Below are 12,219 nucleotides of genomic sequence, written 5' to 3'. Positions count from 1 at the left end.
TTTCCTACAATTAAACTGTAATTCCGCCATCCTTTCTTCCAACACCAGTGGCCAAATGGAGCCTGCCCTACTGGGTCACGGTTGGTGGTGAGGGCCTGGCTGGGAGGAGGGAGGGTGCTGTCAGGAACGGAGCAGGCCGGGCACCCAGTCACCATCAGTGGTGAGGGCCTGGCCAGGAGGAGGGTTGAACTGGATGTCAGGAACTGGATGGAGCCTGCCCTGCAGGTTCATGGTCGGTAGTGAGGGCCTGGCAGGAAGGAGGGAGGGTGCTGTCAGGAACTGGGACAGGCCGAGCACCCAGTCACCGTTGGTGGTGAGGGCCTGGCTGGGAGGAGGGAGGAACTGGATGTCAGGAACTGGATGGAGCCTGCCCTGCTGGGTCATGGTCGGTGGTGAGGGCCTGGCCGGGAGGAGGGAGGGTGCTGTCAGGAACGGAGCAGGCCAGGCACCGGCTCCAGGACGGCCAAGGCTTGGCTGTAAATATCACTTATGGTGGCAGAACCTAAGAGTCTGTGAAGAATTTTCGTTCTGCCCCAGAAGAACTACATTTACAGTTGTGGTAATTCTGACTTATGACACAGCGCGTTCACTCTCATCTCAGGCCCCACCAGCCCCGAGAGGTGACCTGCGGGCCAGGTCACGTGGACTGGGAGGCCAAGGAAGGTTTTTTGAGTGGAGCCCTGTCTCCTAGCTGAGCCCTGGGCATGGGAAGCATTTTCAGAGCACACGGGCTCAGCACAGACTAAGGTCCCTTCTAAGGCCAGTTTTCAAGGACTTGCAGATAAAATATCTGAACTTCCCTTTCCAGGAAACATAAGCAAAAACTGTACGAGTGACGGATGGTCGGAGACGTTCCCAGATTTCGTCGATGCCTGTGGCTACAGCGACCCGGAGGACGAGAGCAAGGTAGGCTCCCGCGGGCTGCCACGGTGGTGGGTTCCGCTTCCTGACCCTGCACCAGCAGCCCCCTCCTGCCCTGCAAGAATTATGTAGATTTTTCCCCTAAATAATCCTCTGAGTACCGACGCTACTTCCCGCTTTCCAAGTTAAGTGGAGTCCCTGTTTCCATTCTGCTGCTGCACTTGGGATTGTTTGATTGTTCCGTCATTTTGCAGGCAGGGAAAGGCAGGTTTTCCTGACCTGCTGTGTGCATGTCTGGGAGATGGTGAGGAAGATCTAAGAGAGGCCCCGCCTGCCCGAAAGTAACTTTTCAGATGGGTCCTGGAGAGCACACCCTTTCCACATTTGGATTTCTTGTCCCATTTAAGATTTTGCCACATTCTGGGCATTGAGAAGCCAGTGCCATGGTTTCCTGACCCTGAGCCTGCAGCAGGAGATGTGACCACAATTAGGGTGTCTTTTCAAGCTAAGAGACCCGGCTTGTCCTCGGCCAGGAGGCGTCTGGGAGCAGGGGTCCCAGGGTGAGTTGGGGACCCTCCATCCGGGCTGCACAAACTTGCTGCAGTGACCTGGGGCTCTCGGGCGTTATGTCCACTGCGAACCCTTCTGCAGGGCTGTGATGTTTCAGTAATGAGGATGTTTCTTCCAAGTGTGGGATGTGTGGCCTTAAGCTCTGCTCCATCTGTGCCAACTTCCCCAGCTCTGCCTCAGGCGGCTGCTCCTCCCGAGGGCTCACTCTCCACAACATTGGCCTGTGGTTTATCAGCAGACAGACCTCCGTCCTTCCCCGCAGCCCTGGCAGCACCATGTGGGTGCCCGGTGCCCTACCAACCCGCAGCCAGAGGTGTGTGCAGAGGGTGCTCCCTGCACAGACGAGGCAGGCGGCAGGGGATGCACTGGAGGCTGCTCTAAGGAGCCCTGGGAAGGGTCGCACTCCCCACATGCAAACTTTCTCCTGCAAGTCCACAGAATTCCCGGCGAAACCATCAGCTCGTGGGCTGATCGCCTCCTGCCCTGACTGTGCTCCACCTGCCCCTCCTGGAGGTGTGGCTTCTGCCCTCGGGGTCCCCAGGGGATGGTGGCAATGCTGCCTGGCTGCCTCTTGGGAGAATGAGCCCAACTTTCTCCCAGAGGCTTCCTCTGCTCACTTCTCTAAGATTCACAACTCTAAGTCAGTTCTCTCTCCACCAAATTATTAAACCCTAGGAAAGGAAGTATCTTATGCAGTGACCAATATCCCAACAACTGGAAGATAAAACTCCTGACCCTGGTATATTAGTTCATTTTCACCCAGCTGGTAAAGATGTACCTGAGACTGGGCAATTTATAAGAAACAGAGCTTTGATGGACTCACAGTTCCGTGTGGCTGAGGGGGCCTCACAATCATGGCAGCAGGTAGAAGAGAGAATGAGAGTCAAGCGAAAGGGGAAACCCCTTATCAAACCATCAGACCTCGTGAGACCCATTCGCATCCACAAGAACAGTCTGGGGGAGCCGCCCCCATCATTCAGTTCCCTCCCACTAAGTCCCTCCCACAACACGTCGGAATCATGGGAGCTACAATTCAAGATGAGATTTGGGTGGGGACACAGGCAAACCACATCGCGTGACCAGTGGATAAGGTGGTGGCGGCTGATGTTGGCGGGTGTTACCGTGAGCCTACTGTCTGTGTTACTTCAGTTAGGCTTGAAAACAACTCACTGCATGGATGGAGAAGCTGAGGCTTAGGGGAGTGGTGAGGTGTGCTCCCCACTGGTGAGCAGCCACAGCCAGGCCCCAGTCAGTCTGATTCCCATGCAGTCTGCTTGTTGCCATCTGGTCAGGACAACGCCTGGCCCCACCGCCCTCCCTGAGTGGGTTGAAGGCACCTGCAGGAGCCACCTGGCTGGGGACTGCATTGACTGTGGGCCCGTCTAAGATGCGCTGTCGCCCATGGCTTCCAGTGGAGTTGAGAGAAGACTGAGTTGAGTGTTGGGGGCCCAGCTCCGGTGCACATGGCTGTGAGCCCTTGAGGAAGGCCCTCAGGAAGGTCCTGGGGCGCATGGCTACACCCAGCTCAGCCAGGGAGGGGGGAACGTTGAGGCCTCTGTCGTCGCACACTGTGGCTGACAGCTGGCTCCGGTGTGTGAAATCACAGCAGTGACAACACCGTCTGCCCCAGGCTTCCATAGGAAAGGGAGCAGCCAGGGGTCTCAGGGGCTTCTGTAGCCTGGGGGGGGATTTCAAGGTCCAGGTGGGATCCCCGGTGCATTGGAGGCACCACCTCTGAGTCTTCGTCTTTGTCTGCACCTGGCCGGCAGCCGTGCCTGGGAGACATTAGGACAGAGGTGCTGGTGAAGAGCAGAGACCAAGAACCCCAGCAGCATCACCCAGAGCCCCACATGTGCAGGCTCCGTCAGGAGGCCTGGGCCTGATGCTCCTTTGTTCATTCTCTCCTTCCTTTATTCACTCCATGAATAAGCATTCCCTGGGAACCTCTATTCCGAGTCCCTGGGTCATAGAGAGTGACGTGGATCTGGGAGGCAGTGACAGCCACCGCCTGCGTGGCAGTGTCAGCTCACAGAGTCATGCCCAAGCTTCTTATCTCCCGTCTCCCCCGGCCACACCCGGGGAGGCATCCCAGGGACACGTGGCAGGCTCTTCTAGGTCCATTGGTCCTTCATCAAGGCTTGTAATTAAACCCTGCCTGCGTGAGCACAGTTACTCTGTGATCCCCTGATGCTTTGCTGTTTAGTCTGAAGGACTATTTTTCTTCTTAATTAAACATTTCAGAGATTCTGCAAATATTATAAGTACATATTCACTGCTAAGGGATTAGAAAGTCAAAATATTTTAAAGTGAGAAAGCAAGGAAAAGGATGGCACAAAACCAAAATGAATAATTTTTCTTCCTGTTGCAGTTTCTGGTCTTTGAATACTTTGAATACTTGGTTGGCTTAGGGACTCGTTTCCAAGATGAGGCGACGGCACATAGCGCAGGGCGTTCTGGAGGCTGCAAGCGCCAGAACAGGCCCCAGGCAGGCGCGGGGCGGACACGCACGGCCCTGGGCCGGCTCTGCCCTCCGGAGAGCACAGGACTGCCTGGGAGCTGAACTGAACAGAGTTCCTCCTGCCCAGAGCTCATGCTTCGTCCCATCAGTGCCCACTTGCTTCCCAGATTCACATTTTTAGTTGTGTTTCCTGCTTGCACAGGGCCAAAGTCTGCCCTGGGTGTTGTGTGTGCAATCATTAGTGTTCATTGTTTTCAAAATTAATTAAATTTGAGAAAAAAATTAGCCTCCACAGAAGCCACAGACTTGTCTACATGTGTGAGGGAATCAGCAGAGATGTGGGTGTGGGAGCCCCTGGGAGGAGAAGGGCTCTGGGGACCAGAGGGCTCTGGGGCAGCCCTGGGCACTGCTGAGCAGCTGCATCTCATCCGGACCCAGAGCCTGCTGGGCTGTATGGGCCTTGGCTGTGATCTGGGCCTTTATTTGGGGTCTCACCTGCTACAGTCAGATCCTGAAGCAGGTTCGCCAGCCGCGGATCAGTCTCCATATCCGAGGTCTTCCCGTCTGTGTCCTCCTCCTGCCAAGACCAGCTTTCAGGCCTGAGGGAGTCTTAGGTCTTCACTGAGTAAAGGGTTTCATCCCATGGTGTATCAAGGAGCAACGGCCTCAGCCCTTGCCCTCCACTGCTGTTCCTCTCCCCTTTCCCACCCGCACTTCCCTGTAAGCCACAGTTCTCCCAGCAGACTGAGGGCTCGGGATCACCAAACGTGGGAGGCTCCCCCAAGCCGTGTGCTGGGGCCCGATAGCCCTGCCCTACCCTGCCCTGCCCTTCATCCCATCACATCCCTTCTGTGCTGATGGGTTGGGGGCTGGGGTTCCCATTGTGTGGAAAACAGAAAACGGCTCAGGCAGAGGATGGGAGCGGCAGCGGCCGGCAGGGCTGGTGTGAGGCTGGGGATTCCACTCACCCCGGTGGGGCTCAGGCTTCCAAGAGGCCACTGAGGAGCTCCTGGGACTCATCGTGGTATGGGCTCTGGCCCAGTGGGTCTGGGTGGGGCCTGAGACCCTGCCTTTCCAGCACATTCCCAGCTGATGCCAGTCAGAGTCAGAGCCTGGAATCCTTACACGAGAGGCCAGAAGCCTTGGCCTCATCATTCCAGGCCTGAGAATCCACCCAGCTGTCACTCACCGATGGCTGAGTGATGTTGCACAAAGCCCTGTGCCGCCCTGTCCCACTCCTGGGATCAGACCCAGAAATCTCGGTCTGTGCGTCCCAACGGGCTGGAATTGCTGCTCAGCTTCCGAAAGGTGCCTCTTCAAGCCTGTGTTTCTTGAAACAAGGCACTGAAAAGCACACTTTGTGTCAAAAGCCCAAAGGGAGTGGGAATTCTTGGTGATTTGGATTTCATCTCAGGCACCGATGAAAGAGCACGGAGTGGGGGCCTCCCTCCTCGAGTCAGGGTCAGGCAGGGGTAACGCAGTCGAACCTCTAAGACCCTGGGCACTCACAGCCCCTGCCGTTGCTTCTGTGGTGGAGGCGGCCAGGACGGAGCGCGGTGTTCCCGGAAACGGCCCCAGCAGCACACCATGGTGGGCACGCGAGGTGGCCGGCTCCCGTAAGTCTTCTGTGTCACATACTTGTTAACTCCATTCCTACATAAAGAGCAAGTCTGCTAAATTTAGCCACGAGAACTGTTTGGCATTTCGGCCTTCCCGTGCTTCAAGTGCATGCATTTCTTCCATGTTACGCCACATCCCTAAAAATAAGCCTGTGCCCTCCTCCAGCACTCAGGCCCCTGCGGTGACTCGTCCCACTGATGGCACACCTCACTCCCCAGGGCTCCCATCCCTGGCGACAAAGATCACAGCAGCTGGCACTGCGGACGCCTTTGTGGGAGGCCCCATCTGGTCATCCCGCCAACCCTCCTGCAGCCCTGCAAGGACACGCCAGCCTCCCACGGTGCCAGGAGGAGCCTGGCAGAGACCCCCAGAGCAGCCTGCCCCAAACCACCTCTGAAAGCAGCAGCGTTTCCGAAGGAAGCCTCCCCTCACGGTCCTCAGGCCCAGCAGGTGCCCAGCAGGTGCCAGCCACGAGGGCACTGGCTCATTGAGTGATGGGAAAGGGGACAGCAAGGCAGCCACAGACAGGGTGGACTCGACCACGGACACAGTACTGCAGAAGCATCCCAAGGTGGATCAGGACCTGTGGCTGTTGCAGGGGCCACGAGATTAACCTCAGGCCGGGGCAGAAATCTGGCCACAGGCAGAAATCATCCACCAGTCACCTGACACAACCAGACAGGATTATGAGCCCTTTTCTGCTGTTTAGTTTTAATCTGTGCATGTGATGCTTAATATTTTCCAAATAAATGGATGAGTCTTTTCAGGGCCAAAGGAGATACGGGACCAGGGAAGGAGGTTAAGAAGGAAATGCACAGATACGCTGGTGCCCAGGGACGGCGACTGGGTCTCCAAGTTCTTTAAGTTCTAAAGGAATCCGCTAGGGAAGATTCTCCTAATGGGAGGGAGATGAAGGCGAAGGAATTAGAGGCCCACGTGGCCAGGAAGGTGGAAGGACGGAGGAGCACACCGGGATGATGTGCAGTGCCGGACGGGGACCTGCAGGAAACACCAGCACCAGGGCCACCACGGTGCACCAGGCGCTTCTGGGTGTGGAGCTGGCCGATGCCAGAGGAGGGGAGGTACGTGCCTGGCACAGGACGGACCATCCAAGGCAGTAGGGTCTGCACACCAGGCTCTGCATGAAGGAGTGTGTGGCCCCGGGCAGGGGTTGAAACTCGCCCGGCCTCGATGGATAGGAGGGCTGTCTCTGGGCTTGGGCAGCCTTGGATAGGACCCCTAGCATTCTGCTCTGGGGAAGGGTCCAGCCTCCCTGCTGCTCCCCTTAAGGGGAGGTCTGTATGTGGCTGGCAGATGTTCAGCTTGGGCACCCAACAGCTGGCTCCTGGGCCCCACAGGTGGGTGGGGCGGGGCCGCTGGTTCCAAGAAGGTGCGCGCCCTGCTGCTTGTTGCCCGGAGCCCCCAGGGAGCCTCCAGATTGTCCACTGCACACCACACTGGCCCCTCCAGGACACACTGCAAGGGCCCCTCCAGGACTCAGCATTTATGGTCCTAAGAAACAACTGAATTGAAGAAAGTGTGGAAACCCACAATTCAGGGTTCTAGGGAGGTCTGTGAAAGACTTAAAAGAAAAACAAAGAGAGAAGGAAGAGTTTTGAAGGGATTCACCTACTGCCTGTCAGGCACCACCTGTCATGTCAACATGATTTGGAACCCGGATGGGAGCAGGGGGCTTGTGGAGACCACTGTGGGCGGGATAGCGGCCAAGCAGGCAGAACAGCAGGGCCTTGAGTCTGGGGCTCCCGGTGACACTCTTGTTCTCTCTCTTGTTCTCTCCTCTCCCTTTTGCTCTATTTTCTGCTTTTTCAAAAATAAGAATATATTGATTTTATATTTACAAAAATCAAATTTTAAGTACTAAAAATATCACTTAAATTTATACGAGCTTTGCCTTTGAAGCCCAGACTTTGTCAGCACAATGAGGAAACTCAGTTGTCACTTTCTCTCTGCCATATCATTCTTAAAAGCTGTTTTGAAGTTAGTTGCAAGAACAGGGCCAGGTTCCCAGATTGTGAGCCCCGTCACCGGCTGTGAGCATTTGCCCAGCCCTTACACTGGGTGTGTGTAGCACACAGTCATTCGAGGGTGGGCTGCACACACACGCCTTTTCGCCCCTTAAATGTTAGGGAATCCCCTAAAAGCAGGGCTGGTCTCTTAAGTCACTTCAGTAGTGTCATCAAATTTAGGAAATGTCCATTTTCACTAACGCTGTCATCTGATTTGCTGCCTCGGCTCCGATTTCATAGACTCCAGGCCGGGATAGCGCGCCGTGTGTGGTTGTGGTGGCTCCCCGGCCCCTCTCCGTCTTTGTGGCCGTGACACCCTCAGAGACCTCAGCCCTCTCATTCCACGAAGCGGCTTTGCCGGGGTCTGTCTGATGTCTCCTTGGGACTAGGTTCGGGAGATCTGCCAGGCACATGTTTTAAAGCAAAGTAGTATGAATATTTGGTAGCAAAGCAAAGGCCCTCACTTCCTAGGTCAGTTGCGTTTTTAAATCCTAAACTCTATGCATGAACTAGGTCCCAATGGAATAAAAAGCTCCAAATGTCTCTGACTGTTTCTGTACTTCAGAAATGTCATGTTTGGATTTTAAAGGAAAATCAGTTCTCCGTCTAACTCGGACACACCACAAAGGAAACACGTGGCTTAAAATAAGGTGCGTGGCATGGCACAGAGTCGCACTGATTACGGGCTGTCTGCCTCACAGCCCTGTACACACAGGATCTTCCTCTTTAAAATCTCACCACCAGAGCCAGATGCCACCCTGCAAAGAAGCTGCGAAATCACACTGCAAGTATCACCGCAGGCTCCCCTGGGGTAACAGCAGTGCACACTCTTCCCTGGGAAACCAGCCGTATTCAGAGGAAGAACGGGGCGTCACCCAGGGAGAGCGGTGCCTGTGCACGTGGCCACGCCTGGGCCTCCCCAGCTCTGGCTCCTGAGTGCCAGCCCTGGCTGACTGGTCAGGGGCTCCAAGGGCTCCTGAGTCCTGAGCTTAGCTAGTGGCTGATGTCAGCAGCAGCCATGGGTACAACTTTCCGTGGGCCTTGGGCACTCTCTGGCCTGTGTCTAAACGATGTCCCCGTCCCTCAGACAGCAAGATTGGAGGAGCGAGTTTCCACGTGCTCATCGGAGACCCCGTGGCCTCTTCCTCTGCTGAGTCTGGAAGTGAAGCCACAGGTTTCTCGTCCCAGATGGCAGAGGCGAGGCCCTGGCTCCCCTGGGGTGGAGCATAGGGGAGGAGCCTCCTCTGTGGAGAATGAGACCAGGGCTGCAGTGAGAGACCATCCCCTCCTCTGCATCTCTCCTCTTGGGGCCTCTTAAATGATTTGGAAATTATTTCCCTAAAAATTGGGCCTTTTCTTGAGAGGTCAAAGCAGACTTTCCATCACAGATGTGAGCCTGCTCCCCATCCTACCCTTCAGCTTCCTGCTCTCTTTCCGTCACTCAGACCTGACCACCAGCCCTGAAAGGGGGGTCACGCGGGGCGCCCATCAGTACTGGGCACGGGGTGGCCGCTGTCCAGGAGACCCAGGGACGCTGCGGGGCCTCCCCTCTCTGACCCAGGGATGCTGCGAGGTCTCCCCTCTCCGGACCCAGGGACGCTGCGGGGTCTTCCCTCTCTGACCCAGGGATGCTGCGGGCCGTCTCCCGTGTCCAGACCCAAGGACACTGCGGGGTCTCCCCTGTCCAGACCCAGGGACGCTGTGGGGTCTCCCACCACCAGACCCAGGGACACTCTGGGCACCTGCTTGTAGTGGGCGGAACAGCTCCTCATTCCCATCTTGGATCCTGAGCCCGGCACTGCTCTGCAATGACAGACTCCAGGGGAGTTTTCAGCCCAGGGAAGTGGTTGTTTTTGTGAGAAATAAGACATTTTTTTAAAAATCTCCCGAGCGAGGTGGAGAGGCTCCTCTCTTCCGGCCGTGAGAGTGAGCCCCAGCCACACCCGCCAGCACCCTCGAAAGTGAGTGTGGAGCCGCGGTGCCTGCCCTGACTTCTACTAAAGGGCGCTTCTTAAAACACGGTTGGTCTGAGTTTCCCATTCCCTCAAGGATGACCTCTGAGAAGACGGACGAGACCAGCCGCCTGTGTTGACGTTTTCAGTCTCAACCTAAGGAAAAGCAAAAGAGCACACAAAGCTCTCAAAGTCTACAGTGTTTTTTGAAATATAATGACGTTTACCTCTCACCTTCCTCCAGTAACTGCCAGTGTCTTGAAGAAATGTTTTCTGCCCCCACCAGCCCCCGCAGGACCACATCTCTCGGCATCTCTGCTGCTTGAATGGGTCTGGCTTGTTCCACCTGCCTTGACTCCCCGGGTCACCCACTCTCCCCGGAGAGGCTGCACACTCACACGCGTGTGCGGGCAACAGTCACCGCCTGTGCTCCCAACGCCTTAGTCTTGAGAGCAGAAGGGAGGCAGCTCTTGCTGGCAGCCCGTGCCACTGCCCCGCACCAGGCCCGTGAGACTCACAGGGCCCAGGACTCCGAGACGCCGAGCCACAGCCCTTCCAGGCAGAAAGCCAGGTTGCAAACCACCTCCCTCTGGTAGACCACAAATCTCAGTGAAAACAGCAGAACCCGGGAGGCGGAGCTTGCAGTGAGCTGAGATGGCACCACTGCACTCCAGCCTGGGCGACAGAGTGAGACTCCGTCTCAAAAAAAAGAAAAGAAAAGAAAACAGGCTCCTCCCAAAAAAATCCCAAAATTGCTCATGGAAGGAGGTTATTTTGGTGATTTGGTTCAAGTTATTTTGATGCCGGAGGCTATGCAATTTGGAATGAGTCAAGACTCTTCAGTTTAAAACGGGAAAGGAAGTGAATATTTGAAGATAAATAGCTCAAAGGGCAGTGGCAGACCAGAACCTACAAACCCTCCTCAGCCTGTCATCTTGAGGAGAAAATCCCAGAGGAGAGGGTAAATGGGGTACTCAGGTCACTGTCTCCTCCTGACCTCAGATTAGAACATGGTGCTGGGCCTGTCTGGAGGGGACAGGGTAAGACCCGCTCCCGTCGCACCCGGCGCTCTTGGCTTCATGAGTGTCAGATTCGCCAAGTTCACTCTGGGCCCCAGCCGTCCATTGCCGTGTCCTTTTGCTTAAAGCGGGCTCAGCCTGCAGAGTCCAAGTGGAAGGCAGGCTGTGCAGGTGGGGAACCCTCACGTCAGCATCTGACTCTGTCTTCACAGGAAAGCCCCGGGAGGTTCTCACCTCTGTTTTCTGAGGGACTAACCGCTGCCCAGGAGTTCAGTGGCATAATCTCAGTTCACTGCAACCTCCGCCTCCCACGTTCAAGTGATTCTTGTGCCTCAGCCTCCTGAGTAGCTGGGACCACAGATGTGCGCCACCAGCCTGGCCAATTTTTGTATTTTTAGTACAGACTCCTGGCCTCAGATGATCCGCGTGCCTTAGCCTCCCAAAGTGTTGGGATTACAGGCATGAGCCCCGCCCCCGGCCCAGGTGGCTTTTCTAACTGCTCAGGCCCGTGGAAGGAGGACAGCTGACTGGGAAGCAGCCTCCGGGGCCAGGCAGGTCTCGTGGCCCCTCGTCCCCCCACTGCTGATGCTGATGAGGGAACGGGAGTGTGTGAGGAGTGATGTGCAAGGCGGGGCTTACCCTGGGCCCCCTGCGAGGTAGACATGTGCAAAGGAAGCAAGGAGGGCTGCAGTTGTGGGATTACACAACCTTTCACATCCCTTCCGTTACAAAAATTCTTTTCATCATCATATCATGCCAAATAGCATAAATTATTGAGTGTTCACAGAGCACCTGGCACCATGCTGAACTCTGCATGGACCAGCTCATTCAGCCCCCAGCCATCCCATGGGATAAGATGCTGCATGACCACACTTTACCATAAGGGGACATGGCTCAGAAGGGGCAGCCACAGACTCATCCACGGGCAGGGGATTTGCAGGAGCAGTCGAGACATCGGCCCTTATCTTCCACTTTGTGTGCAAAGCCCTCTATTCACCTCACTTGTGTTGCTCCAGTTCCATAAACCACAATTTGATGCTCCTACGGAGCTCCTGGGGTGAAGTAGGTTCCCAAGGAATCCAGGCTTTACCAGTTTGGTAAAATGGTCACAGGAAGTGGCCTCTGTGCGTGGTCCCAGCGTGTCTGTGCTGGGGTCACTGGGGATAGTGATGGTCGCAGGAGGCTGGCCCCTGTGCATGGTCCTAGTGTGTCTGTGCTGGGAGTCTCCTTTGATGCCTACCTTGTTTTTGATTTGCCGTCCTGTTTCGTCCACAGTAATTTTTTAAGTCTTAATTTGCTCCTCCTTTCCCTCTATGAGTAACTTCTCCCTTCCCCACAGCCATGCTTGCTAATCACAGCACCTTCTAGATGTACAATGCCTTGCTCTCACAGAAATGCAGCCTCGTACTGTCATCCTGTATGCAGTGTACAGCCAGTGAGGTATAATTGTTAGGGTCCCATGTACTTTTTGAGACAGTGGGACAGGTTTTTTTTGTTGTTGTTGTTTTACAGGTGGAGAAACCTGAGTTATAAAGCACATAAAGACTTGTCTCAGGTTTCCTTGCTGACAAAAATCACTAATATGTATTGAACATCTAGAATGTGCCAATAACATTAGTTATAATAATAGTTGTTATTAAGGGCTTACTGTGTTCTAAGCACTTTACATGAAACTCTAAATTCAATGCACAACACTGCCAGATAGGAACTAT

The 12,219-nt window shown here is 55.2% G+C and overlaps 2 protein-coding genes across 2 annotated transcripts in view; one reads left to right on the top strand and one right to left on the bottom strand.

Annotated features, from left to right (window-relative positions):
- VIPR2 (vasoactive intestinal peptide receptor 2) overlaps positions 1-12,219 on the top strand; it is a 104,134-nt gene that overhangs the window by 36,858 nt on the left and 55,057 nt on the right. Inside the window, 1 exon segment of the mRNA XM_031664968.1 lies at positions 809-906. Coding sequence (XP_031520828.1) covers positions 809-906 — 98 coding nt within the window.
- LOC116274443 lies at positions 2,265-5,502 on the bottom strand. The gene is made up of 2 exons (XM_031664969.1): positions 4,385-5,502; positions 2,265-3,206 (listed from the first exon to the last, which is right to left on the bottom strand). Exons 1-2 carry the CDS (start codon positions 4,434-4,436, stop codon positions 2,581-2,583), a joined length of 678 nt encoding a protein of 225 aa, XP_031520829.1. The 5' UTR covers positions 4,437-5,502; the 3' UTR covers positions 2,265-2,580.

Source organism: Papio anubis, chromosome 4 (genome assembly GCF_008728515.1).
Source record: "Papio anubis isolate 15944 chromosome 4, Panubis1.0, whole genome shotgun sequence".
Lineage (NCBI taxonomy): Eukaryota > Metazoa > Chordata > Mammalia > Primates > Cercopithecidae > Papio > Papio anubis.
The sequence above is the reverse complement of the archived record's forward strand: the minus strand, read 5'-3'. Positions and strand labels throughout refer to the sequence as shown.

Excerpts from the sequence above, each read along its gene's own strand:
- LOC116274443 (XM_031664969.1), bottom strand. The coding sequence starts at position 4,436 with ATGGAGACTGATCCGCGGCTGGCGAACCTGCTTCAGGATCTGACTGTA. Across the intron at positions 3,207-4,384 it reads TCAGGATCTGACTGTAGCAG|GCACGGCTGCCGGCCAGGTG; the intron begins GTGAGACCCCAA and ends AATGTCTCCCAG.